The sequence below is a fragment of the Astyanax mexicanus genome, chromosome 20 (genome assembly GCF_023375975.1).
Source record: "Astyanax mexicanus isolate ESR-SI-001 chromosome 20, AstMex3_surface, whole genome shotgun sequence".
NCBI classification, from domain to species: domain Eukaryota; kingdom Metazoa; phylum Chordata; class Actinopteri; order Characiformes; family Acestrorhamphidae; genus Astyanax; species Astyanax mexicanus.
In genome coordinates this window covers 887,537-914,476 of record NC_064427.1, presented here as the reverse complement: position 1 = coordinate 914,476, position 26,940 = coordinate 887,537, and the positions used below count along the sequence as shown (strand labels likewise).

At 38.2% G+C, this 26,940-nt stretch overlaps 2 protein-coding genes across 4 annotated transcripts; one reads left to right on the top strand and one right to left on the bottom strand.

Annotated features, from left to right (window-relative positions):
* Nucleotides 1–3,373: 3,373 nt before the first annotated feature.
* Nucleotides 3,374–20,273, bottom strand: ptpn11a (protein tyrosine phosphatase non-receptor type 11a). Of its 2 annotated transcripts, none has more exons than XM_022680768.2 (16): nucleotides 20,008–20,273; nucleotides 16,829–16,951; nucleotides 14,563–14,757; nucleotides 14,235–14,427; nucleotides 12,969–13,088; nucleotides 12,314–12,427; nucleotides 11,977–12,073; nucleotides 11,260–11,342; nucleotides 10,523–10,681; nucleotides 9,959–10,090; nucleotides 9,174–9,328; nucleotides 8,362–8,429; nucleotides 7,481–7,632; nucleotides 7,266–7,378; nucleotides 6,399–6,499; nucleotides 3,374–5,907 (listed from the first exon to the last, which is right to left on the bottom strand). In XM_022680768.2, exons 1-15 carry the CDS (start codon nucleotides 20,019–20,021, stop codon nucleotides 6,430–6,432), a joined length of 1,788 nt encoding a protein of 595 aa, XP_022536489.1. In that variant the 5' UTR covers nucleotides 20,022–20,273; the 3' UTR covers nucleotides 3,374–5,907; nucleotides 6,399–6,429. The 2 variants fall into 2 exon arrangements, with proteins under 2 accessions (XP_022536489.1, XP_022536490.1); XM_022680769.2 differs by having other exon boundaries at nucleotides 11,263–11,342.
* A 1,061-nt stretch (nucleotides 20,274–21,334) lies between these two features.
* Nucleotides 21,335–26,520, top strand: tmed2 (transmembrane p24 trafficking protein 2). Of its 2 annotated transcripts, XM_022680766.2 has the most exons (5): nucleotides 21,335–21,639; nucleotides 22,500–22,692; nucleotides 23,331–23,351; nucleotides 25,529–25,636; nucleotides 25,969–26,520. In XM_022680766.2, exons 1-5 carry the CDS (start codon nucleotides 21,454–21,456, stop codon nucleotides 26,091–26,093), a joined length of 633 nt encoding a protein of 210 aa, XP_022536487.2. In that variant the 5' UTR covers nucleotides 21,335–21,453; the 3' UTR covers nucleotides 26,094–26,520. The 2 variants fall into 2 exon arrangements, with proteins under 2 accessions (XP_022536487.2, XP_022536488.2); XM_022680767.2 differs by lacking the exon at nucleotides 23,331–23,351 and having other exon boundaries at nucleotides 21,339–21,639.
* The last annotated feature ends 420 nt before the right edge of the window (nucleotides 26,521–26,940 follow it).

The following is a 26,940-nucleotide window of genomic DNA, read 5'->3' as shown; positions in this document are numbered from 1 at the left end:
GGGGTCAGGCATCGAGGAGCTGACAGCTTATCAGCAACACACACACACACACACTTGTTATGCTTACATACACATACATACAAACATACAGCTCTGTACCAAATGAAGAGATCACTTCAGTTTCTGAATCAGTTTCTCTGATTTTACTATTTATAGGTTTATGTTTGAGTAAAATGAACATTGTTGTTTTATTCTATAAACTACAGACAACATTTCTCCCAAATTCCAAATAAAAATATTCTCATTTAGAGCATTTATTTACAGAAAATGAGAAATGACTGAAATAACAAAAAAAGATGCAGAGCTTTCAGACCTCAAATAATGCAAAGAAAACAAGTTCATATTCATAAAGTTTTAAGAGTTCAGAAATAATCAATATTTGGTGGAATAACCCTGGTTGGTTTTAATCACAGTTTTTTTCATGCATCTTGGCATCATGTTCTCCTCCACCAGTCTTACACACTGCTTTTGGATAACTTTATGCTGCTTTACTCCTGGTGCAGAAATTCAAGCAGTTCAGTTTGGTGGTTTGATGGTTTGTGATCATCCATCTTTCTCTTGATTATATTCCACATATTTTTAATTTGGTAAAATCAAAGAAACTCATCATTTTTAAGTGCTCTCTTTTTTTTTGCAGAGCTGTACATACAAACATACAGCCCCTCTCTCTCGCATACACTCTCTGTTCTTACAGTACAATAAATGGACACTACAGTACACCGGATCTGACTGCATGAATGGGCCTGAAGTAACGGGCCATTGCCAGCTGTAAGAACCAATCAGAAACCAAAGGACTCTTCGCTTCTATAAGGCTTCTTTCACACCTACCTTGTTCAGTAGGTCCAGACCTTCAGATTATTCAGTTTGTTCCAACTTAAAAAGTCGGGTGTGAAACTTTAGTCTGGACCAAAGGACTGAAAATTTGTTCCAAATGAAAGAGATGGTTTGGACTTTAAGACGAATTTCAGCAAGTTGAGTCAAGCTATCATCACCCATCACCCAAACAATAGAAGAAGATTAAAGAAAGAGGTGTTGTGCTGAAATCAGACTCCCATTGGCGAGCAGGCACATCACACAGCAGTATGAGTACAACAGACTACTGTATCTACTGTAACTGTAGATTAACCCTTATTTATAAGCAGAAATAAAAAAGAAACCAAGGTGAATCTGTTCTACTCATTCTGCTGCGGGAAAAACCTGATTATGGCGGGGAAGCAGAATTCAGCACAAACTACCAAACACGCCACCAACCAAAGCACGCCCTTCTACGAACCAATCACTGTGAAGTAAAGGGAGACTTCGCCCATGTACAGGGGTTGGACAGTGAAACTGAAACACCTGTCATCATTTTAGTGTGGGATTTTAGGTTTCATGGCTAAATTGGAGCAGCCTGGTGTTCAATCTTCATTAATTGCACATTATTGCACCAGTAAGAGCAGAGTGTGAAGGTTCAATTAGCAGAGTAAGAGCACAGTTCTGCTCTAAATATTACAATGCACACAACATTATGGGGGACATACCAGAGTTCAAAAGAGGACAAATTGTTGGTGCACGTCTTGCTGGAGCATCTGTGACCAAGACAGCAAGTCTTTGTGATGCATCAAGAGCCACGGTATCCAGGGTAATGTCAGCATACCACCAAGAAGCACCAACCACATCCAACAGGATTAACTGTGGACACTGTAAGAGGAAGCTGTCTGAAAGGGATGTTCGGGTGCTAACCCGGATTGTATCCAAAAAACATAAAACCACGGCTGATCAAATCACGCAGAATTCAATGTGCACCTCAACTCTCCTGTTTCCACCAGAACTGTCCGTCACCACAATCAATTATTGTGCTCTAAAACCAGGTGTTTCAGTTTCATTGTCCAAACCGTGTAGGTGATGATGACAGGAAGTAATAAAGTTGTTTAGTGACAGTTAGTCACTAAACTGCATTGTGAAACTGATCAACCCACCAGACAAAATGCACAGAATAGAATCTAACAAACATCAACCTTAGTTCAGACTCTGGTCCAGAATTTTAGGTGTGAAAACGCCCATAAACACCTTAAAAATCCAGGTTTTAAAGGCCATGTGAATGAATGCATTAAGAGAAAAGGCCAATCTGCAAATGGTACACTATAGGGACACAATTTATGAATATGGTCAAAACATGTGTGGTCATATCTTATTCATATAGCTTTTGTCCATATAGTGAATGAACATAATTCAACAGGGAGAATTACATTCATAAGGCTATGAGAACATGATCTGAGCCAAACGACAAATGTGTACAGGGTGAGCAGTTCTGGGGGAGCAATAGAATTGGCTAGAAATAAAGAATGAAGGCATATGCAGGAAAAACAACACATTAAATAATAACAAAGTGGGAATATCATTTAAAAAATACTGTTGTCAATGTCAAGCACTTAAATCCAGAGAGGAAAGAAGTTTGGTTTAGTGAAGCAATTTAAAGAAGACAGTAAGGGGCGATCTGAACCCGCCCTCAAAACAAATAAACAAACAAAACAATAAAAAAATCTCTACAGACAGACACACACTGTAGGCAGGTGATCGCTTATAAACATTCCAAAAATATAATAATCATAATAAAAAAAAAAAGAGGGGCTGTGTCCCAATTGCATACTATACACTCTAAAACTATAAAGGTACTATAAAGGGTCTCCAATATTAATACAGTAGTGTGGGTTTGGCAGGTTAGTACACTACATAAAGATAGTAACATATTAACAAAATGTTCTTAATCTCATCTATAAGTTAAATATAACTTTATATATATATATATATATATATATATATATATATATATATATATATATATATATATATATATATATATATATATATATATATTTATATATAACTTTTTTTTTATTTTATTCTAGATGCAAATAGCTCCTTTCCTTTTTTTTATGTTTTGCATCAAAATGCATTGTGGGATAATGGTGTCTATCATAACCCAACTCAAAAATAAAAAAAGTATCATGGATATTTCAGTGTACTTAACTTTGACACCTATCTTTATTACTCTGTACTGAATACTCCCATTAAAACTAGTTAGTATTAGTAGTTAATAGTATGCAATTGGGACACAACCAAAGTATCTCAATCACAGAGGACCAATCAGCTTTTAATCCCTAATGCTGCGTTCAAGTCACGCCAGAAATGTCGTACTTACGAATTGACTGCAGTCTATTTTTTGTGATAAAATGTTATAATAAATGTTATATATACATGTTACCATCAATTCTACTGGAGAAACAGATCTCTAACCTCATTAATGCTCTTTTTATTGTATTTGTTAGCTTGTGTTGCTTGCAGTATTGGTAAACATAATTGTTTTTTTCAGGGTGTTTGTGTTCTTTCTCTTAAAAAAAAACACTTAAACAGAAATTATTTTACACTTATGAGCTTTAAAGTCATAAATACTGAAGTTCTGAAATGAACCTGAAGGCAGCATAAGAACTGACACTCACAACAGCAATAATATCATCATCATCATCATCCATCATCATCAATCACGTTTCATGTTAGTGTGCAGTCACTCCCTCTCAGACAGCGATTCAAAAATTAAGTTCACGTGGTGTTTTTTTAATACATTTAAAAAAATAAAAAAAGAAAAGGCAACAGCGTATTGTTAAAAAAAAAAAAAAAAAGCGTAAAAAGTCACAGTGGCCAGGCAGCATCAGCGAGGCCGGCCGGGTGGCGTGTTTTAGGCGCACAGTAATGCTTTAGTAACTTTGACACAATCACACTGGTTTGAATGATGGGAACAAATGTAGAAATTTAATTAATTAGGTTTTAAAAAGACAAAAAAAAGCACAAAATACAAAACAAAGAAAGAAAAAACAAAAAACGAAGGCCTTCCTTTAAAAAAACGTACAGTCCCGAGATTCCTTCATTCGGGACTTTTCTCTATTTCTGAATTTATTTATCTAATTTCTGACAAGGGACGAAAAAACAACGTGAGATTGTCTGCTGCTCCGAACACACCCCTGTACCACCCCGTAAAACACCAGTACACCGAGGCAGAGCCACACACTCGTATACACTCCTACACACTCGTGCGCACTGATCACGAGGGGAAATGAAAGGCATCCCTGGTTTGAGTCGGTCAAATCGCTGAAGGTGGAACGAACAAACATCTGCGAGACAACAGCGAAAAAAAAACAGCGAATAAATAGTGAACAGACAGCAGACGGTAACGGGTTTATAGACTGCTCGCTCTCTCGCTGAACTCTGCTCTAAAGTTTACGTACGCTGCATCCCTTTACCTGTGAGGAGGGTCTCTTACGCCCCGCCCCCGCCAGCGTCCGGACTGTTCAGAGAAAAAAAGGCTTACGTGAACGATAAGAACGACTAACTGAGGCATGTCTGTTTGGCACGGGCCGCCGGTTTCCTTAAAGAGAAAGATCAGACTTGGGCTAAAGATAGACATCCTGTTTATAACTACACGTTTGCATCGTATAATGGCTGCAACCATTTACTGCGTGAGTTGTGCGCATCTTTAAGAAGTTAACGTGACACTACACAAGGTGCAGTACACACAATAATGCTAGGGGGCAGTGCTGCACTCAGCCTCAATAACATTTAGTGTAGGCGAGGTGCAGTACACAAAAAAGGAGCAGTGTTGCATTCGGGCACATTAATGCGACACATATGTGAGGTGCAATACACACAATAATGCTAGGGGGCAGTGCAGCAGTGAGCCGTATTAATGCAATGTATAGGCGAGATGCAGTACACCCAATAATGCTAGGGGGCAGTGCAGCACTCAGACAAATTAACATGGTACATACGTGAGGCGTAGTAAACACAATAAAGCACTCAGCCGAATTAATCGTATGCATATGTATGGTGCAATACACACAATAATGCTAGGGGGCAGTGCAGCACTCTGCCTCAATAACGCAATACATACATGAGGTGCACTACACACAATAATGCTAGGGGGCAGTGCAGGGCTCTGCTAAATTAACACGACGCAAACGTGAGGTGCAATGCACACACTAATGCTAGGGGGCAGTGCTGCAATCCACCAAATTAAAACAAGGCATATGCTAGGGGCAGTGCAGCACTCGGACGCGTTAACGCAACGCATGTGTCAGGTGCAGTACACACCATAATGCTAGGGGGCAGTGCAGCAGTGAGCAGTATTATTGCAATGTATATGTGAAGTGCAGTACACACAAAAACGCTAGGGGGCAGTGCAGCACTCTCCCGTATTAATGCAATGAAACATTTTGAAGGGCTGCTACTTACATTTGTATGATGTGTTTTGCTGCTCTGGCAGGTGGAGGCCTCTAGTGGAAGCCTCCAGTACTACAATTAGCACATTTTCAGGCAAGTACGGGAACCGTTACGTTAACAATGCAGCCGTTTTTTTACGCAAACAAATATATCTCTAACCTTAATGCTTCTCATCATAACTCTACAATAATAATCTTCCTTTGGTAAAAGAAAACAAAAATTAGCAACAAAACGAATCTCAAGAACAGGAGAAAAGAAAAACACTTAAAGACACATGAAGAAAAAAAAGAGACAACAAGAAACGAGACACTTTACACGTTCCTAATCGTAGCCTGGATCGATGGCGGAGAATTCCGTAGCTGAGCAGTTCGTTAGGTAGGGGGCGCTCTCGCTCTGTTCTCCGTTCTCAGGAATAAGGCTTCATGATGTTCACAGTGGTTTCTTAGCAGGGGGTTAAAAGGCTACGTTACAGGGAGGAGAAATGACGTTAACTCCATCCGAGCGATTCCTGAGCCCTCACAGACTGCTCTCCTCTTCCGTTTATTTTTCCTCCTTTTTATTTGAATGTTTTCGGGGTAATCGTTTGTCTTTCCGTGTAGCAATGATCACATTTCAGGCATTCAGGTGCGGCTGGCGAAAACAAAAACATGGTTCCTGTTGAAAGATAAAGTGGAGTTCAGACTGGGAGGTAATTTACATCAACATGTTCTGCATTTTAGATTAATACTTAAGACTTAATTTTCTCAGTCAGTTTTATGAGGTAGAGTCTCCTGGAATTCAGGCTTTCAGTTAACAGCTGTGCTGAACTCATCAAGAGTTAATTACTTGAATTTCTTGTCTCTTAATGTTAAAGTTTGATGGCATCAGTTAAAGTAAAGTAGTGAAGAGGTAGAGTTACAGGTATACAGTGAATAGTGAATATTTGAAGAATGTTCTATCTGCAAGTGCTGATGAAACTGGCACTCATCAGTCTTCAGAAGTTCATGCTGCCATCTAGTGGTTAAATAAGAAACATGACTGTATGCAAATTATCATTGCATCATATGATGTTATACAATGATCAGCCTGAGTCAGAGATTAGGCTGGAAGATAACACTATTCTGTTAAGGAAGGTGGTTGCTGTGGTGTATAACGGAGGACGTTACCTGTGAGCTGGACAGTGCTGAAGTCTGAGTCTCATCTGTGACTCTTCTGCTGCTGCATCAGACCCACGTTCTCATACACTCTGGCGCTGTCCTCCCGCATGCTACACACACACACACACACACACACACACACACACACACAAAACAATAATGATAAAAAGCATATAACGGAAAATCTGTGTGTGCAACATAGGAAATTGTGGGTAAACTGAGATGCTGGTGCTGTTGTTCGCCCACTGCTCGTAATCACTCAAATTGAAATTGAAAACCTCTGGAATATAATCAAGAGGAAGATGGATGATCACAAACCATCAAACCACCAAACTGAACTGCTTGAACCGCTACTTTTTGCACCAGGAGTAAAGCAGCATAAAGTTATCCAAAAGCAGTGTGTAAGACTGGTGGAGGAGAACATGATGCCAAGATGCATGAAAAAAAAAACTCTGCATCTTTTTTTTTTGTTATATCAGCCATTTCTCATTTTCTGTAAATAAATGCTCTAAATGACTATTTTTATTTGGAATTTGGGAGGAATGTTGTCTGTAGTTTATAGAATAAAACAACAATGTTCATTTCCTCTTTTGCTCATTGCAGGTTTTCTATTGTATGTTCAGTGTTTTGTCAGATTTTCTGTCCTGATACCACATTTCTGTAAAGCCACTTTGCGACATCAGTTGCAGAAAAAAAAGGTCTATATGAATAAATTTTATTTGATTTGATAACTGGGAAGTCATGCTAGTTCTGTCTAGAATCATAATAAATATAAACTGTGGGTGGTGAATAAGGCCCATTGTTCTTATACTTTAATGCAAAATAAACATGCACTTTGAGTAATTGGTGAGATCATTTTGGACGGAGGCTACTCACTCGGCACAGGTTGGCGTAGGGGTGCAGGGGGGCAGGGGGCTCTGATCTCCTCCGGTCAGATCCGACAGGGAGTACTTGATGTTGGTGTACTCTCGCCCTTTAATTTTACTTTTCTGTAAGAAGACAGTGTGGACGGTTAGAGAGATCACCTGCATGCTCTATTAGCTTTATAATAGCTAGTACTTTCACTTTTACTATTGTACACAAACACACACCTGTTCTTCCTCTATGCGGCGCTGCAGCGTCTCTATGTAATGCTGAACTGCCATGTAGATAAAGCGGTACTGAGCCTCGGTCTGGACCATTCCTGAGCGCTGAGAACGCACCATCTGAATGGTCTTTGGTACGTCGATATCACAGTCCACTCCTGCAGGTACACACACACACACACACACACACGTTATACAGTATTATAAACATATTTTTAAATTGCAATTACATATAAGCATAAGCTATTTATAGTAAATGAACAGTGAAGTGATCTATCAGGCTATGAATAAACAAACAAACCAAAATATACTCTGTGAAGCTTTTATATCAACTTGTGGTTTCTGAGGCTGGTATCTCTGATGAACTTATCCTGTACAACAGAGGAAACTCTCGCTCTTCCATCCTGATTAGTGCCAGTTTCATCACTGTAATGTTTTTGATGGTATTTGCAGTGACTGCACTTGAGAATACTTTCAAAAATCTATTTTTGGTTTGATCATTTTATTTGATCAAGTTTTTTTTTCTTTATTTAGTTGAGTAGTTGTTTCTTCTCATAACCTGGATTCGAACATTACTCAAATATTCACTATTCACTGTATACCTGTAACTCTACCTCTTCACTACTTTACTTTAACTGATGCTCTCAAACATCAACATTAAGAGACAAGAAACTCATGTAATTAACTCTTAATGAGTTCAGCACAGCTGTTAACTGAAAGCCTGAATTCCAGCTGACTAGTTTGCATGATTTTTGTATTAATCTACAATGCAGAATATCCACATTTTTGACTAGTACTGTTTATAAAACTCAGATACTATACTATATATCAGTTACAGTATACATCCATAATCCCAGCACGTCGGCAGGGTGGTAATACAGCCTTACCCTTTTCTCTGATGATGTCTATTAAAATGTCGATCACGATAAACGTTCCTGTTCGTCCAATTCCAGCACTGAGGAGGAGACAAAATAAATATTCAAAATTTAAACAAAAGAATCTAGAGCATCTGGCAACCAGTGCACCGTACTCTACAAGAAATGTTACATAACATTAGAGAAAACACGTCATATATATAATACAGAACACAGAACTAATGAACTGAGCCAATCACAACACTCGCTTTCAGATCCCTTAATACTGCTCAGCCAATCACAGCTGCTGTAATCACAAACACTCAGCAAATATATGGTCTTCCATTTAACTGTGTTAATTGTGGATATTTAAACTCCTGCTCATTGCAGAAAAAAATGGTTTATTATTTGGCCAATTAGATAAGAGTGGAAGGCTTTATTATTTATTTATTTGATTACATTTCTCTCTTTTACTTGTTTATAAGAAGTGATGACATATAAAGTCATGTAACTGTTGAAAAAGGTGTATTATTTCTACACATACACACCTCAAAAAATAAACTACTTACCGTAGTTTTCAGATTATAAGGCGCACTATAAATGAAAAATTAGGTTCTTGTCTATTTTCATACATAAGGAGCACCAGATTATAAGGTGCACTCTCAATTTTTGGGAAACTTAAAGGATTTTAAGTGAGCATTATTGTCTGAAAAATATGGTAATGAAAAAGCGTGCACTTGTGTGCTCTGTGGGCCTAACAACAGTGATGTCACTCTTAATTCCCTATAAGGAGGAGAGGAGGAGGATCGGTAGGAAACAGGAGTAACTTGTTGATTTAATCCTACCTGCAGTGCACTACGATGGGACCCGCCTCCAGGATGCCCTCCTGCTTCAGCTTCACCTCCTCCAGGAAGTCCAGCACGCCGCCGGGGTCTGTGGGCACGCCGTGGTCTGGCCAGGCACGGAAGTGGTACTGCCACACGGTGCGCTCCGTATTCCCCTGAACAACAGACACAAACCAGCAGACACGGACGAAAATATAATCAATATATCAACACGGTATCAAAGTTATACTGATTCATTCATAAAAACAAAGCATTTTATGTATATTATTGTGTGGTATTCTATAATAATAAGGTTTTCTACATTTTATTTACTGTATCGCAATATACTGAAGTGTCACCTCTGCTTCAGGATATACAGGTGTTTCTCAAAAAAAAAAAAAAAGAATATCACTGAAAAGTTACTTTATTTCAGTAATTCTGTTTAAAGAAAATGTGAAACTCATATAATATATAGATGTATTAAACACAGAGTGATCTATTTTAACCGTTTATTTATTTTATTGTTGATTATTAATTATGGATTACAGCCAATGAAAACCCAACAATCAGTGTCTCTAAAAAATTAGAATATTATATAATAAGACCAATTGGCAGATGACAGACATGACTCTCCAAACCATCACTGATTGTGAACTATATTAGAGACTCAATGTAGTGTCTATTTTATTTGTTGGCCTACATTTAAGCTCTTGGTTTAGAAGTGAGAAATCGAATCTAGAGCAATCGAGTGAACCCAGATGTGGCCCTCCTGTTCTAAACCCCTTTCTGTACAGGAAAAGCTTTACCTGTCCGACTTTAGAAAGCTTTAATTCTCTGAGGATGTAATCGTGGGCCGACGTCTCTTTAACGTTTCTCACGCGCATGGCCCCGTACTCTTTCAGCGCCGACACGTCCGGCCAGTACTTCACACATTTACTCTACAGGAAACAAACAAACAAACAACATTCAGCCTTTATTAAAAAATCCAGTCAAAAGTTTTAGAACATCACAAATACCCTAAAATTGTATGAATTTAGAATATAAATGAACCCTTCTGTTATGTTCTGGATCAAATTGACCCGTTTTTAAATTTAATGATGTAGGAAAAATAGTTAAAATATGCGGACGTCACTTAGGAGGGATGTGGGGAGAGGGCCATCTACCCACCCGGAGGGAGCAGGGCCAATTGTGCTCCCTCTGAGCGCCGGCAGCTTGATGGTAAAGCTGCATGAGCGAGATTCGAACCTGTGACCCCCTGCTCATAGTGGCAGCCTTTTAGACCACTGGAACACTCGACACCTGAGCATTTCTTACTAAATAATAAACCAGCCGAACCCCAACAGAATCTGTCAGAGTGGATCAGAGCTCACCTTCCCACGTTCAACCTCTTTAGTGGTCATCACAATGACTCTGGAGTTCTCCTGGAACACCATCCTCCAGAAGTCGCTGATGGTGTTCTGCAGGCAGCCCTGCGTGGCGATGTAGCTCTTCTTTAACCTGGCGTTGTTGCACTTCGCCTCCAGCTCCGGCTGCAGGAAGACGGCGGGCAAACCAGAGAAATCTGATCAGATAATTCTGCCTTTCACATCATTTACTGCATAAAATCACTGCTGCTGCCATGCAAAAATATTCTATCTTCTAAACAGCAAACATACAGAAGAAAGATTTAAAAAAAATCTTCTTTCAATCTTTCAATAGAACCAATATGAAAATATTCAAATTCAAGTAATTTCTGTGCACTTCTAATGGTCATAGGTCTGTCACAATTAGGGGTGGGCGATATAGCCCTAAAATAACATCACAATATTTTATGGTATTTTTATAATAACGATACTCTTGACGATATGACAAAACACTGAACTAAAGAAAAAATTTATCAAGAGGAGAATAAGAATCAAGAATATATGAACAAAATGAAAATTAAATTTTATTACTGCAAACGACATGCACCCCTAACTGAGATATTTACATGTTACAAATATTTATTAATGCACAAATGTCCATAATAATGTCACACAACACACTGGCTCTATTAAAAATAATATTAATTTACAGCTGTCTATAACAGATTTATGATAATATAAGTGTATACCAAAATAAAACGTACTACCATGATGATGTTGGCGTTGATGTAGTCGGAGCCCGGCTCGTTCATGTCTCCATCATTCAGAACCACTCGTGTGTGATCGACTAAAAAAAGAATGAATAAAATCATTAATAAACATTAGATACCTCCCACATCCCAATCTAAGTTAAATAAGAGCTGGATGTTAATCTACACAGATTTCTCTCCTGAAAACTGTTTATTTGGGTGAGTAAAGCGCTTCAATTTATTTACAGTAAGATTAGAATTCCACTATTTTAGCACAGTTAGAAGCAGCGCAGTTAGCAGTGCTTAGCGCTAGTAAAAGCCGCCCTTCAGCGCTACCCTGAGGAAAGAGCTAGTGCTTATCGTAGTTAGCGGCTAATGCTAATGCTGCTCCAGCCTTAGTGTTGGAGAAACTTCACAGAAACTCCTGTATAACTCTGTACTTCAGTGGAGTGTCTTTACTGCTCCTAAAAAAACTGACTAATAGAATTCATACATAAGGAGCACCGGATTATAAGGAGCTCTAATGATTTTTGGGGAAACTAAAGGATTTTAAGTGCAGCTTATAGTGCGAAAGATACGATAGTATGAAAAATCACACAATGTATAAAAATTACTCATCATTACAGATCATGTAGAACCTGTGGGTAAACCTGCATTGTGCATGAAATCACTAATCTCTCAGCCTTAAATCAGTAAAAAACGTAAAATGCAAAAAGAAAGCAGTATACATACAGGGCAGAATGTTTTTGTATCTGTTCTTGTTCTTGTTTTCTGGACGTTGACCCTCCTTACGGCTGTAGAGCAGCTTACACTCCTGCTGCTGGAGAGTCTGCAGAAATCAGAGGAAAAAACAGACATGAAGATCAACATTATCAGAAGTTATCAATAAATGAAGTGTAGAAAAACATATTAACTGTTTAGTTAACTAGTTCTGAGTAACAACTGTGTATTCCACACTAACACTATAATTTATTATATATTTATTACAGACATTATTCTGTTATTGCTTTAAGATTATAGTAAAATATCATGATAATTGTGTGGACCCTTGATCACGCTGGTGGCTCACCTCAAACTCTTCCCAGAAGCCCTGCTTGACTTTATCGGTTGCTTCAGCAAGCTTGCTGAGCTCCCGCACTCTGCTCTCGATCTCAGCGGCGTTAATGCGTGTAGTGTTCAGAGGCTGGAAACAGAACAGACAACAACACACAATTACACAAATTCTAAATATATAAATTTAATATATAAATTAATTTATATATAAATATATAAAATTACAAACACCCAAAAAAAACCACCAGAGATAAAGCCCAAAACCAACCCAATCATTACGCTCCACCACTGATATCTGATATGTGTTCTATTATCTATTGTAAATAAAATATGGGTCTATGTGATCTACAAATCAAAAATCGCACTGTGGTTTAGTATACACTCCCGCTTAAACATTTTAGAATACACATTATTTAGTAGTCCAGTAGCTGTAGTGCTGTATGATCCAGAAGAGGTGATTTTTTTATTTTACCTTTATCTTTATTAATAACTTTATTACTGCAGTTTTTCTCCTGTCAGATTAACTCTAATTCTAATTCTCTTCTCTGCTGAAACTGAGACTCAGTTCTTAATCATGTTAATCTGAGCTAAAGGCTAAAGCTGCTGTTTCCATGTGGGTCAGCCAGACGTATTATTACGTAGTATTATTATATATGTATTATATATCAGACCTGTTTGAGCTGCAGCACTGTGCCCAGCGTTTCCACCATCGGGTTCTTCTTATAGTGTTCCACCAGGTCCGTCAGAGAGTCGAACTTCTCCCCACCACCAACATCATACTTCAGATCATGCTGAAGAACAAAGAAAAACAGCATTTTACCCTCAAAACTAGGGGCACAAATTAGGGCTGGGCGACATGGCCATATAACCATGATTGCATGATATTTTTATTTAGGCATTACTATGACTGGGACAAGTTTGCATCTTCTTCTTGGGTCAAGAAAAAAAAAAAAAAGTCTAAACTCTAAAAATGACAATGACGAGGAGAGGAAAAAAAAAAATAAAAAAAAAAAAATATATATATATATATATATACACACACACACATATATATATATATATATATATATATATATATATATATATATATATATATATATATATATATATATATATTATATTTTATATATTTTTTTCCCCAGTTTTTTGTAGAGCTGTGTATTGGCAAAAACGTATCAATATGATATACATCACGAAACGGTTACGATTCAATATTATTACAATATCACAACAACAATAACATAAGCAACACAATATATTGCAATTTTTATTACATAAAAAAACTAATATTCCTAATATTTTAATATAAAATCTGAACGAAAGTCTACTTTTTTCATCCAATTTTAACAGTGGGATCTGTTTGTTTGTTTGTTTGTGTTTTGTGCCATATCAGCAACATATTGGCTATTTTATGGCATCAACAATGTTTGTGACTAGAGCATCACAGACTTAACTCAGCTTTTTATATGAAGGACTTCCAGAAAATTAAGTATTTTAGCTGGGGGAATTTTTTCAAACAGTTCTTTTATATTTGTAACCATATAAAAGTAATTTCTGGTGTTTAAAAGTGCAGGGGAGTCTACTAAGATGTGTTAAATAGTTTAAGAAGTGCTCTTTTTTATTTGCATTGTTCATTGTAATCTTCATGTTGTTTTTTTAGTTAGACAATTTCATGATCTGTCCAGGGAGAACGGATGAAAAATAGCCTTTAGGCTAATTCTGGTGCATTTACAGTAATGTTAATTAATGTACACTGTCCATGTTAAATAAACTATTTAAAATAATAATAATGATCATTTCTGATCCACTTCTCACACCTTTACATCTTTACATCTAAGCTAATAAGTAAACACCAATACAGTATTAAGAAAAATGTAAACTTATATCAACAATATATCAATGTTTTCTTACGCCCCTGACGTTTTTTGTAAAAGTACCTGGCAGCGGATCATCACGTGGGTGACTTTGGGTTTGCTGTCGCTGCTGTCTGTCTTGTCGTCGCCGGTACGGACGGAGAGAACAAAATCTCCAGGATGACTTTGGCTTTCTCTCACCAGGAAGCTGCCGTTCTTCCCTTTCTCCGTCAGCAGCTTCTCCGCCTCCCGACCCGAGAGATGCCCGTGGAACCACCTTGGAGAAGCAGACAGACAATGTGAACAGGACTTCTGTCAGACACCATAAAAAACACACACAGATAAAAACCGGCCGTCCCCGACGGAGATCAGACGGGTCCGAGACCGCGGGGCGATGTGATTGGACGGTCACCTCTCTGAAGTGGGGTCCGCACAGTTGAGAGGGTACTTCAGCTCGATGACGTCTCCGTTCTTCTCCTTCAGCTGGCCGTGGTGCTCCATGTAGTACTGCACCAGCTCAGCCAGCGTGGCGAACTTCTCCCCGCCGTACAGGTCATAGTAATCCCCCGTGTTCTGGATCTTAATGTGGGTCACGGCACCATTTCGCCTAATATTACACAGAAAATAGAAATACAGAGCTTAAATATTTGAACCAGCAGTAGAGTACATTATTTTAAAAGTGTTAAACAAACCAGAATATGTTTAATATTTTACATTCTTCAAAGCAGATCCTCTTATTTAGATAAGTCAATTTAGTCAATTTCTTGGGGTAATTTCTTGTCTCTTAATGTTGATGTTTGAGAGCATCAGTTAAAGTAAAGTAGTGAAGAGGTAGAGTTACAGGTATACAGTGAATAGTGAATATTTGAGTAATGTTCTAATCCAGATTATGAGAAGAAACAACTACTCAACTAAATCAAGAAGCTAAATTAGTCAATCCCAAAAGAAGAATTTTAAAGAACTTTTCAAGAAAGTTTCCTCAAGTGCAGTCACCGCAAAGACCATCAAAAACATTGATGATGATGAAACTGGCACTGATCAGGACCGCCCCAGAAAAGGAAGAGCAAGAGTTTCCTCTGTTGCACATAGTCTGGATCACTTCACTATTCATTTACTATGTAGGAAAACATTGAACTAGAAGGTGTGTCCAACCTTTTCACTACCCTTTTTAAATCCAATTAAATTAATGAATAATATAACAGATAATATTAGATATTATAAATAATATAATGATTTTTCTTTACAGCAAGATTGTCACATTTCCACAGTGAACATGGTCATGTTTTGCAGTGTGGAATATAACCCATTCTACTGCAGTAACTGTGTAGCATTTAAAGTTTGAACATTTTAATTCATCCAACTGAACTTGTATCAAATTGCGAAAGCAAATTGTGCAAGAATCCGACTGCAATCAGACCCACTGCCTGACCAATAAAGGAACAAAGTCTTAAAAGGAACCACATGCTGGGCGGCTGCATTAAAGCCTGGACTGTGCAGAAACAGCAAAAACAGGAAGTAAAATATAAAATGGAACAAGTACTGCTCATGATCATAAATATACGTTTGCAGAAATGCGTCATCTGAGATCCTACTGTATATAAAATATATTGCAGATATCACGGCTGTAAGAACATTATTATATCATTATATTACCACATATCAAGTATGATAGTGTATATATATTTAATTATTAGTTAAGATGCAGAGATCGGTGTCAGAGTGTATTATTCAGTGCTTTAGTGTTTTAACCCCACCCACTGCTAGATATCAGTCTTGTACTTCCACTGTTCTGACTGGCTAAAAAGCTAAAAAACTTTTCGTTTACTCTGAACTTGTATGATTGATACAATCCTTTATAACCCAGCTGTACACAAACTGACCAATTCTGCAGCTACCTAGCTACCTAGGTTAGCAAACCTTACTGAAGCTCAGTGATTACCTGTTCAGGAGAAAAATAGCCAGTTTGCCTGTTTTTATGGCTGCAGGGCACTGTTTGTGTACTGTTGAGTTCTATACCTGGCAGCCCAGGATGTGGAAATAGGTCTATGTGTATCCAGCGAGTGTGTGCTACGCAGCGGAGCACGTTTATACTTCTGCATGCACATATTAGCGGCTCTGCGCTTAAACCGCGGGAATGCAAAGGCCCACGGACCAATCACAGCTGTGGATTTTCGCGTAGTTATTTTTCCAAGGGAGGTGCACGTGTAGGCTCGACGCAGAAGTATAAATTGGTCTTTACTGTGAAAAAGCACACAGTTCAAAGAACATACTGGCTAAGCTCTGGTGAAGCAAGGTGCCAGTGCTTAAACTAAGCATGTTTCCTTCATTTCTGATCTTATGAGTTTTTCCTGAAAATATAATCCTTAATTGTCGTACAGTGCAGCGTACATGCAGCTACAGTAGAGCAGAAGTTTCTGGAGAGCTGTGTGGTCTGCTGAAAGGACTCTGCAGAAGATGGAGTGATGGGGTTATGAAGCTGATTTAAATGGCCTCTTCCTGACTGTGGTTCCTGATGTAAACACAGCTTTCTGATGAGGCCCGGTTCTCTCCCCGACTGGATCAGAACAAACGTCCACTGTACTTACAAATAAACACAGCGCAGCTCCGTCTGCTCAGCCTCCATCAGCACCTGACTGATGTGGTGTGGTGTGGTGTGGTGGGGTGGGGTGGTCACTCACCTGACGGACAGGGTGAAGTCGCCGGGGTTGCTCTTGCTGGGTCGGGCCAGAAAGCTCCCGTCCACTCCGCGGGTCAGGAGGAGGTTCTCTGCCTCCACTCCAGTAATATTGGGGTGGAACCACCTATAGACAGAATTTCAGAGCGGGTTTTATAGATGTTTATGTTCTGTTTTGTCACAAATAGGGATGCAACTAATGATTATCTTGGTACTCGATTAATCTGAGGATTATTTTTTCGATTAGTCGATTAGTCAGTGATTATTTCTGCCATGTGCTCCATCTCTAAAAACGACTGAAACAGCTGAACATGAGATTTAAAAGGCATTTAAATGTCTAGGAGCAACATTGTAAGAAAACAAACAACATTGTGACAACATTGTCTACGGCAACATAAACAATATTGTTTATGCAAACAAGCAGACAATGTTATAAGTATGTTGTGCCAACCTATTTTTTTTTGGTGAACACAACTTTTTTTTCAGCACTGAAATTTTTTAAAAATTACACAATGTTGTGTCAACATTTTTTAAGACGGCGATAACAGACACCTTTTGACGAAGTTGTAACAACATTATAAAAAAGCAACATTGTGACAACATTGTCTGAGGCAATAGAAACAGTATTAAGACACGTGGACAATGTCATACAAATGTTGTGTCAAACTATTGTTATGGCAAAGTAGACAAGGTTTTAACAACATTGCATGTTAAACAGTATCATCTTCCCACACACACCACTGTAAGAAAGTAGGCTTTGTTGTGTCAACACAACATTTTCTCAACACTGAAATGCTTAAATGCAATTCCTCTGAAAGTTGTAACAACATTATCTACAACATTCAAGAATTGGCAACATTATGGCAACATTTTTGATGTTACAATGTAAACAACACCTCTCTTGGACTACAGTAATGTAGCAACATTGCAAGACAGTACACAACGTTGTGACGATGTTGGTTGAGACAACATAAACACCACCAGCTGCTCACAACATTGTAGCAAACTTGTAAAAAAGTAGACAATGTTGTGAGAATATTGTCTGAGACAATGTAAACAACACCAACTTCCCACACCACCACCAAAGTTGTAGGAAAGTAGAAAACATTGCTACAACATTTTTAACACCACCTTTAGACAACATTGCCACACTGTTTTTGAGACCACAAACATTGAAGCAAAGTTGGAAAGTTGCATAAAAAGACGTGCACAAAACATTGTCACAACAACGATATGCAGCTAATTTCTTTTCAGAACGTTCCGACAACATTAGCCGTCTCTCTAACAGCAATCTAGTACTCTTTATAACAACGTTGTGACAAACTTTCTGACAACCAACACATCAGCACCACCTTTTGACAATGTTGTAAGAAAGTTTTAAAAAGGCCTGAACCTGAAGCTTCTGAAACAACGTTTACAACGTTGCCTCAACCATTCAACACAACAGCAAAAAAGTGTGCAACGTTGTGTCAATCTTTTGTTTTGGTGCACACAATGTTGTCACAACATTTATATGCACCTAACTACTTGTCAGTAGGTTAACGTCAGTTATCTTCCTAACTTTCAATGACAACACAAACAGCACCACCTTTTTTTTAAACGTCGTAAGAACGTTGGTAGTTTTATAAAGGCCTGAAAACTTTAACGTTAGTCAACAAAATGAAGCCTTTTCAGTTCAGAGTCTGAAACATCGCATCAAACGAGTAGAAAAGTACTTAACGTTGTCTCGACCTTTCAACACAACTGCAAGAAAGTGTGCAACGTCGTGCCAACCTAACGCTAGTGTTTTGATGCCTAAAACGTTGTCACAACATTGAAATGCAGCTAGCCAACTTCTCAGCTAACTCATTTCTTCTCAGAACGTTTTGACAACGTTAGCTAGCGATATATCGCAATTATAGGAGGCAGTGAGCAAGTTTTAACAACGTTTTGAAAATGTTTAAAGCTTTAAAAAGTCGTAGAAACGTGATAGCGTTCAGTCGTTAGCCAGTTAGCTAGTTAGCTTGTTAGCTGTGTAGTTAGCACTAGCTGTGACGTGTCCCTGAGCACAGAAGCTGTGGTAAAAACGACAAAAACGCGGTGTTTCATTGCTTTATTGGCTGCTTTCTGTGTTTAAATGTTTGTTTAGATTGTGTATGAAATATAATGTTTAATTTTTGAACATTAGCTTAGTTAGCCTTTTTCGCTTAGCTACAATTAGCTGTTTAGCTTTAGCGCACTGCACTGCTAACTAAATAGTTGTAGAAAGTAGGGATCCAGTCCGGTGCCTAATCCAGGTCCGAAAAATGAGAATCCGCTCCGGGATTTGGCGGCTCGCCTGCAGCTCAATTGTTTCCTCAAATTAACAAACTATTGCCTTAATTTAAATAATTGACCAATTAGTTTAACGAATTAATCTCATAGTTTAATAAATTAGTCCATTAGTCCTCACTCTATTGAAAAAATAATAATATTAAATAATCATTATTTCTTTTTTAAAGCTATTTTTTCTCTCATCTAACAAGTTGTTTCATCAGTTTTATAAATAATTTCCTCTATTTAACAAATCATTCTTTCAAAACGTAAATTGTTTTTTTCAAATAATAAATGAATCCATCAGGCAAATACATTTTTTTCTCGTCTTGATAAATTGTTCCGTAATTTTAAGAAATAATCACCTACGTTTAAGAAATAATCCCTGAATTTAATAAACAACTTAATTTAATAAATGGTTAAATAATTTCTTCAATTTAATAAGCTCTTAACAATATGTTTCCCAAGTTTAATGAACCGTTACCATAATTGAATAAATAATTCCCATAATTTAATAAATCACTCATCATTCTCATCATTTATTAAATCATACCAACAATTTATTAAAGAATTCCCATAATTTAATAACTCATTCTCATAATTCAATAAATCAGTCTCTTTGCTGCAGCAGAGCAGCCTAAGCAGCTGAACCGAAATCCCGGAGCGGGTTCTCACTTTCCAGACCTGGATCAGCTAAAACTAAGTAATCGAGCACACAAACCAAGTTTGAAGCGGTTTCCCAGCTTCCTCTCCGCACCAATTGAAACTTTTCCATTTTTGGACTTTGGTTCTGATCCAAACACGTCCTCAGAACCCTTGTCCGAACTCCCAGCTCTCTCCCCGGTTCAGAAACATCTGACACTAGTTTGTTTTTCCTCTCCTCAGCCTCACCTCCGGGATGTCATCTTCCCCAGCCTCGGTTCCGCCGCTCCGCTCCGCTTCCAGTCACTTCACTCTCCGGGCCGACCGCGCCGTGTAGAACCGGGCCCGCTCAGGACGGGTTCGGCACCGTGTTCATCTGCTGGAACCGGATCAGAGGAGCGGCTACAGAGCTCGCTAGGCCTCGGCATCGGAGACCTTTCCAGTCGAGTTGGAGAACGTCACCGAACATGCGACACGGCGGCTCGGCTGGACTGCCCGCGCTCAGCGGCGGCGGCCTCTAGCGGTGCAAACACACGGCGGGGCTCCGTCCCAAATCACAGACCGCACACTCCTCCCCTACTGACTACATAGTGATAGTGATTAGCACGCAATTTGGGATAATGCAGGCAGCACACTTAATTACAGCATGCAAAATATGAAGGTATTTATTTGTATTGCATCTATATTTTAAATACAAATAAGACTCATAAGACATACACGAATTGTAAAATAAAAAACATTAAGATATAACACTGAGATAGATTAGAAATAATACTAATAATAACGAGGTAGAAAAACATATATCTAAAGAATTTAAACTAATGAATGTATGATTGATTTATTAAATTAAGGGAACATTTAATTAAACGAAGAAAACAGCTTGTTAACTTCAATTAAGGGAATTATGTATTAAATAATGGGAATAACTGGTTAAATTGAGAAAATGTTCATTAAACCTAGGAAACATATTATTAAGGGTATATTAAATTGAAGAAATTATTTATGTATTAAATTAAGACAATACTTTATTATATTGAGGGATTATTTCTGAGGGAATTATTTATAAACTGATGGATAATTCCTTAAATTCACAGAACAAAGTTTTAAGATGAGAGAAAAATTAATTTGTCTGCAGGATTAAGTTATTAAACTGAAGGAACAATTTAATAAAATTGGGGAACACTTAATTAAACTGAAGGAATGACTTACGTTTTAAAATGAGATAATTGTTTATTATACAGTATAAAGAAAAATATTTATTAAACTAATGAAACAACTTATTAGCTGAGAGAAAAAATATATGATTAGTAATTATAGGAATAATTCATTAACCTAAGTCAACAATTTATTAAATCGTTGGAGGAAACAATTTATTGAGTGTTTATTAAATGTTTATTATTACATTAAAATCATTTTATTATTTTTTTTATTAAAAGTTAAGATTCATTTAGTTTTTCTCTGAATGTGCTGTTGTAGTTTATATCAGATATCGGTATTAATTAGGTTTGTATTACCGACCGACGAACTGTGTTATTTTAGCTTCGCGTTTCTACGCCGCTCTGTTTGTCCCTCCCCGCTCTCGGTCAGAAGGCTGTACGTGGCAGTCCGGCTGCAGCTCTGTGCTGATCCAGCCCGGCTAAACCAGTTCCCCAGTCCTAGTTCCCCCTGTTCCCGGTTCCCGGTCCCCGCTGGAGGATGTCCCCGGGCCCGGAGCTCGCGCTGCTGCTGCTGCTGGCCGCGCTCGCCGCCTCGGCATCCGGGTACTTTGTTAGTGTGGACGCGCACGCGGAGGAGTGTTTCTATGAGCGCGTGAACTCCGGTACCAAGATGGGCCTGATGTTCGAGGTGGCGGAGGGAGGATTCCTGGATATAGACGTGGAGGTGAGAGAGGGGGGCAGGTAAAGGTGAAACAGGTGGAGGTAAAGGGAGGGAGGTGGAGGAGGTGTTGGAGTCAAAGGTAAGGTAGGTCTTGTTTAGGCAGGTGGAGGTGTAGGAGTTAAAGGTGAGGGCAGGTGGAGGTGTAGGACTTAATGGTAAAGGAGGTTTTTTTTGGCAGGTAGAGGTGGGAGAGGGTGGAGGAGTTAAAGGTGAGGGCAGGTGGAGGTGTAGGAGTTAAAGGTGAGGGTAGGTGGAGGTGTAGGAGTTAAAGGTGAGGGCAGGTGGAGGTGTAGGAGTTAAAGGTGAAGGAGGTCTTGTTTGGCAGGTAGAGGTGGGAGAGGGTGGAGGAGTTAAAGATGAGGGCAGGTGGAGGTGTAGGACTTAATGGTAAAGGAGGTATTTTTTGGCAGGTAGAGGTGGGAGAGGGTGGAGGAGTTAAAGGTGAGGGCAGGTGGAGGTGTAGGAGTCAAAGGTGAGGGAGGTCTTGTTTAGGTATGGTGTAGGTGTAAGCGAGAGACGGTTGTAGGTAAGAAAGAGTGGAGGTAAGAACAGGTAGGGGTGAAAGAAGTGGAGCTAAGTGAGGTGAGAGAAATTGAAAGATGACCGAGGGAGGGTGGATGTGCAGAAGTTGAAGGTGGAGATGAGGAAGAGAGAAGGTGAATCTGAGGTGATGGAGGGTGGAGGTGAGGAAAGGTGGAGGGCAAGTGCAGGTGTAAGAGGTAGAGTAAAGGTGTGCTGTAAAATGTGTACTATAATTTTAGATGTTTGTATTATATCTACATTTTATATCATAAAAGAAAAATTAACCCCTAAAACTTGTGCATGTTTACCTCTCTAAATAATTAATCTAAAATCATCTCCAGATAACTGGACCTGATGGAAAGCAGATATATAAAGGAGACCGTGAGTCCAGTGGGAAGTACTCTGTGGCGGCTCATATGGACGGAACCTACAAGTTCTGCTTCAGTAACAAGATGTCCACCATGACCCCCAAAATCGTCATGTTCACCATCGACATCGGAGAAGCTCCCAAAGGTCAAGACATGGAGACGGAAGGTGGGTTCGTTTTTAGAGAGGGTTCAGTGAGGCTGGGTTAGATATTACCATATTTTTCGGAGTATAGGGACCACCAGATTGTAAGGCGCATTAAGAGACACTAGTAAGGATGCTTACATTGAAGTGAGCAAGTAAACAAAACTATGATTCTTAAAAAAACAAAAAATATATATATATTTAGTTTTAAAGTCAAACATGTTTCTCTTCCGAAAGCTGTTTATTTGGGTGAGTAAATTTATTTACAGTAAGCTAAGAATTCCAATATTTTGTTTAAGGGTGAGTTTTCAGTAAAGTTTCTCCAGCACTAAGGCTGGGTGCAGCAGCATTAGCATTAGCCGCTAACCATATTAAACCATTGGACAGTTAAAAATGTTTTCATTGTTCTTAAAAACTGAAACGTGCAACCACACTGTTTGTTTACAGGTTTCACTGTGTTATTACTTTAGTTATTTTATTTATTTTACGTTATTATTATTATTTTTTTACATTTTTATTTTCAACTCTTAAAAAGTGCTTTAGAAACAAAGCATATGTTATTACTGTCATGATTAAAGAAATATATTTTTTTATGTATTTTATGTAATTTAGTAAATTAAGGTTATTTTCTGTGCCGTAACTCTCACTTCTTCCCTTCTCAGGCGGTGGTGACAGCTGGGATGGTAGGCGTAGGCAGCATAATGAAGCTTATTTTAACGTATACTGTAACGATTAGCTTAACGCTAACTGTTGCCAGGGGTTGGTGTGTGTCTGTTAATTGAAATCAGGGCTGCCTGTGCATCGTGTGAGAACAGCACGGACTAACGGCAGTGTGGTGGTTAAAGAAATTTAAAGGGTTTTAAATATTAAATGTGATCAGTGTAGAAGTGTGGGTAGCAGGTAGAAAAATGACCCAAATCTGATTTTCTCACCAAATCTGATGATTATTTATCTTTTTAATGTGATTTATATCCAACTTTATATTCAAGAGGAAGATGGATGATCACAAGCCATCAAACCACCAAACTGAACTGCTTGAATTTTTACACCAGGAGTAAAGCAGCATAAAGTTATCCAAAAGCAGTGTGTAAGACTGGTGGAAGAGAACATGATGCCAAGATGCATGAAAAAAAAACTGTGATTAAAAACCAGGATTATTCCACCAAATATTGATTATTTCTGAACTCTTAAAACTTTGAGGTCTGAAAGATCTGCATCTTTTTTGTTATTTCAGTCATTTCTCATTTTCTGTAAATAAATGCTCTAAATGAGAATATTTTTATTTGGAATTTGGGAGAAATGTTGTCTGTAGTTTATAGAATAAAACAACAATGTTCATTTTACTCAAACATAAACCTATAAATAGCAAAATCAGAGAAACTGATTCAGAAACTGAAAAGTTTGATGATTTAAGTCACATTATCACAAATTGGACAAATGTTGGTCGAATTTTAATACCACATATTAAAGTGGCCCAATTTGGAATTGAGAAAATCAGATTCAGTGTGTTTTTGGGACCCTTAATACCTGCTGTGTAAACGTGGTCTGTGTCTATTTTATCTGATTGAGTGTGTCGGCTGGAGGAGTTGAGTGCATGTTGTTTCTACCATAAACACAAAGGAGTGAATGTGTGCATAAAACACACCTCACACATCATTAACGGCCCTCCTGCATGTAAATATATGTGCCTGTAAAGGTTGGTTTTAAAAGGTCAGCCAGTGTTTGGGATAAAATTATGGGTTGTGTTGATTGAAGGCGGGTGCACACTGAATGGGATACAACACAATCGTTTCAAACCATTATTCTAAATGCAGGTTAACACACAGGTGCTCCAGAGCTGAGGGACATTTATTGGACAAAAGTGTTGTTCAATTTCTCTGGGCACCACAGTGCCCCATGCAATATTTTTTATTATTACATTTAACTAAATCTATATTAACTGACTTATAAGTTGAAATTTGCATTAAATGTCAGTAATCCAGTATTTAAAAGATTTTAAATGTCCCATCTTGCTCACAAAAAATAAAAGTTTACGTCCCTTAACTGACACTCGTGCACTAAAGAGCAGAGCTTCACATGAAGATTCGGTTTCGTCTTCTCCAGCATCACAAGAGTTGACAAGCAGTTCCAGTGTCTTCAGCTGGTCTTACCATCGGGAATACGTTCTAGCTTACTGTAAAAGAGATCAAACTTTTTTGTACGGAGCATTCTGAACTTATTAGAAGATAAATAATCTAGACCAGTGGTTTTCAAAAAAGTTTGTGGTTCTAAAACGTTTTACTTCTTAATTTCACAGCATCAGATTTGTTTGTGTTTAGTGTTTAATCTGGTAGAGCCTGTAGAAAGCTTACACATCTTTATTTACAGTTTAATTGGCCCTAAAATTGAACCCTGTGAAACACCACAATTTACAATAGTTTCTCTGTTAGTAATAGTAGTAAAATAAGTAGCCTAGGGTACGAGAAAGTGCCATGTAGACTCTGTAGTCTACTAATCTTTATTCTCCCTTTAGTCTTAAGATTTCCAGCATGTCTCAGCAGGCATACTGCATCATTGACAATAATCAGTAATTTAGAGATTGCAAAAGTAAGCAAGATCATGGCTGGTACATTGCTTTTACAGTTTGAGAACCACTGAGTTATCTTATCTAAAATGTTATATTTCTTCATCTAAGAATTTTCTGTATAACAAAAAATATATATAAAAAAAAACAAAACAAGAAACGGTGCTTCATGTCACATAGCGGCGAGTTCAGTGTGTGTCCGCCTTAAGATTCTGTGGGGTTTTTGAGTTGGAAGAAGAGCATCTTCATATTTCACGTATTATTCAGTCACTAACATTCACTCTTTACGTTCTTCAGCTCATCAGAACAAGCTGGAGGAGATGATTAATGAACTGGCGGTGGCGATGACTGCAGTGAAGCACGAGCAGGAGTACATGGAGGTCCGAGAAAGAATACACAGAGCAAGTGAGTGCAACAGGCGACAGTAAATGAGATTTCCCCCACTCTCTAATATGCTAGTGGTGATGGTGGTAAATTGTCAAGCTATGGTCAGCAACCTTACTGAAGCTCAGTGATTACCTGTTAAGCAGAAAAACAGCCAGTTTGCTTATTTCATGGCTGCAGTGGACTGTTTCTGTCCTGTTGTGTTCTGTACCTGGCAACCAGGGTGTGGAAATGGGACTGTTCTAATATAGTGACACTGTTTGTGTCCTATAATCTACATAATATCAAGATAAAAAAACAATGCATAATAAGTTCTCTCTCTCTCTCTCTCTTTATCTCTGTCTTTTTTCTAGTAAACGACAACACTAACAGCAGGGTGGTGCTCTGGTCGTTTTTTGAAGCTCTGGTTCTGGTTGCGATGACGCTCGGACAGATTTACTACCTGAAGAGATTTTTCGAGGTGCGGAGAGTCGTGTAAACGAAACCTCCAGACCTCCGTCTGATCCCTCTCTCTCTCTCTGCACTCGTCCTTGAACACAGCCGTCTACGACTCGGACGGATCGGATATCCGGCCGCGTCCGATCTCAGAAGAGCCTCATCTTCACTCCTTCAGTTTCTTCTTTATCTTTATCTTATTATTTAGATTCTTTAGTTTCTATACGTTTGGTTTTGGTCACTTTTAGACAAATCCTTTGTGTTTAATCTTAATTTATTTTAATCTCTGATTCTTTTATTGTTTTATTCTGTTAGGCTTCTTTTTTTTTTTAAACTCACTGAATGTGTTTACATGCACTTAAACTGTGTCCATAATCAGATTACTGCAGTTATTACTTCAAATAATACTGATTATTCAAGTTATTGATCACATGAAAAGTGCAGTTCAATAGATTTCTTAGGTGAGATTAGATCTGATTAAGGAATCTGATAGAGAGAGCTGGATTTGAGCTCAGTAATCAGATTTCTGTATTTCTCAGTGAGTGTAAAGTTCTAGGGAATTCTGAGATGTCTCAGTCTGTGCACCTGGTGATGGAAATAAGTCAGATCCTGTCCAAATGGGATGCTGATGGGATCTTATAGCTGACGTATGATCCTAACTGCACCTCCATATGTTAAAAAGTCCATGGCGGAACGTTAGGGTTTTACGCAATGTATAAGACACATCTTGTTCTGGGAGTTTATTGGCTGGTTGCAACTCAAAAATCTGATTATTCCTTGACTCTTGTAAACCTTTCACTAAATCTGATTACACACGTAAACTCCAGTTTTTTTTTTTTTTTTTTGCATTAATCAGATTATTTTAAGTTCATGTAAATGCACTCAGTGTG

What these genes read in the sequence shown, in the direction of transcription:
- tmed2 (XM_022680766.2), top strand. Translation starts at nt 21,454, where the DNA reads ATGTCCCCGGGCCCGGAGCTCGCGCTGCTGCTGCTGCTGGCCGCGCTC. An exon ending in TCAAGACATGGAGACGGAAG is followed by an intron (nt 22,693 to 23,330) that starts GTGGGTTCGTTT and finishes TTCCCTTCTCAG; the next exon opens with GCGGTGGTGACAGCTGGGAT. An exon ending in CGGTGGTGACAGCTGGGATG is followed by an intron (nt 23,352 to 25,528) that starts GTAGGCGTAGGC and finishes TACGTTCTTCAG; the next exon opens with CTCATCAGAACAAGCTGGAG.
- ptpn11a (XM_022680768.2), bottom strand. An exon ending in ACGTGATGATCCGCTGCCAG is followed by an intron (nt 13,089 to 14,234) that starts GTACTTTTACAA and finishes TTTGTTCTTCAG; the next exon opens with CATGATCTGAAGTATGATGT. An exon ending in AAGAGGTTGAACGTGGGAAG is followed by an intron (nt 10,091 to 10,522) that starts GTGAGCTCTGAT and finishes TGTTTCCTGTAG; the next exon opens with AGTAAATGTGTGAAGTACTG.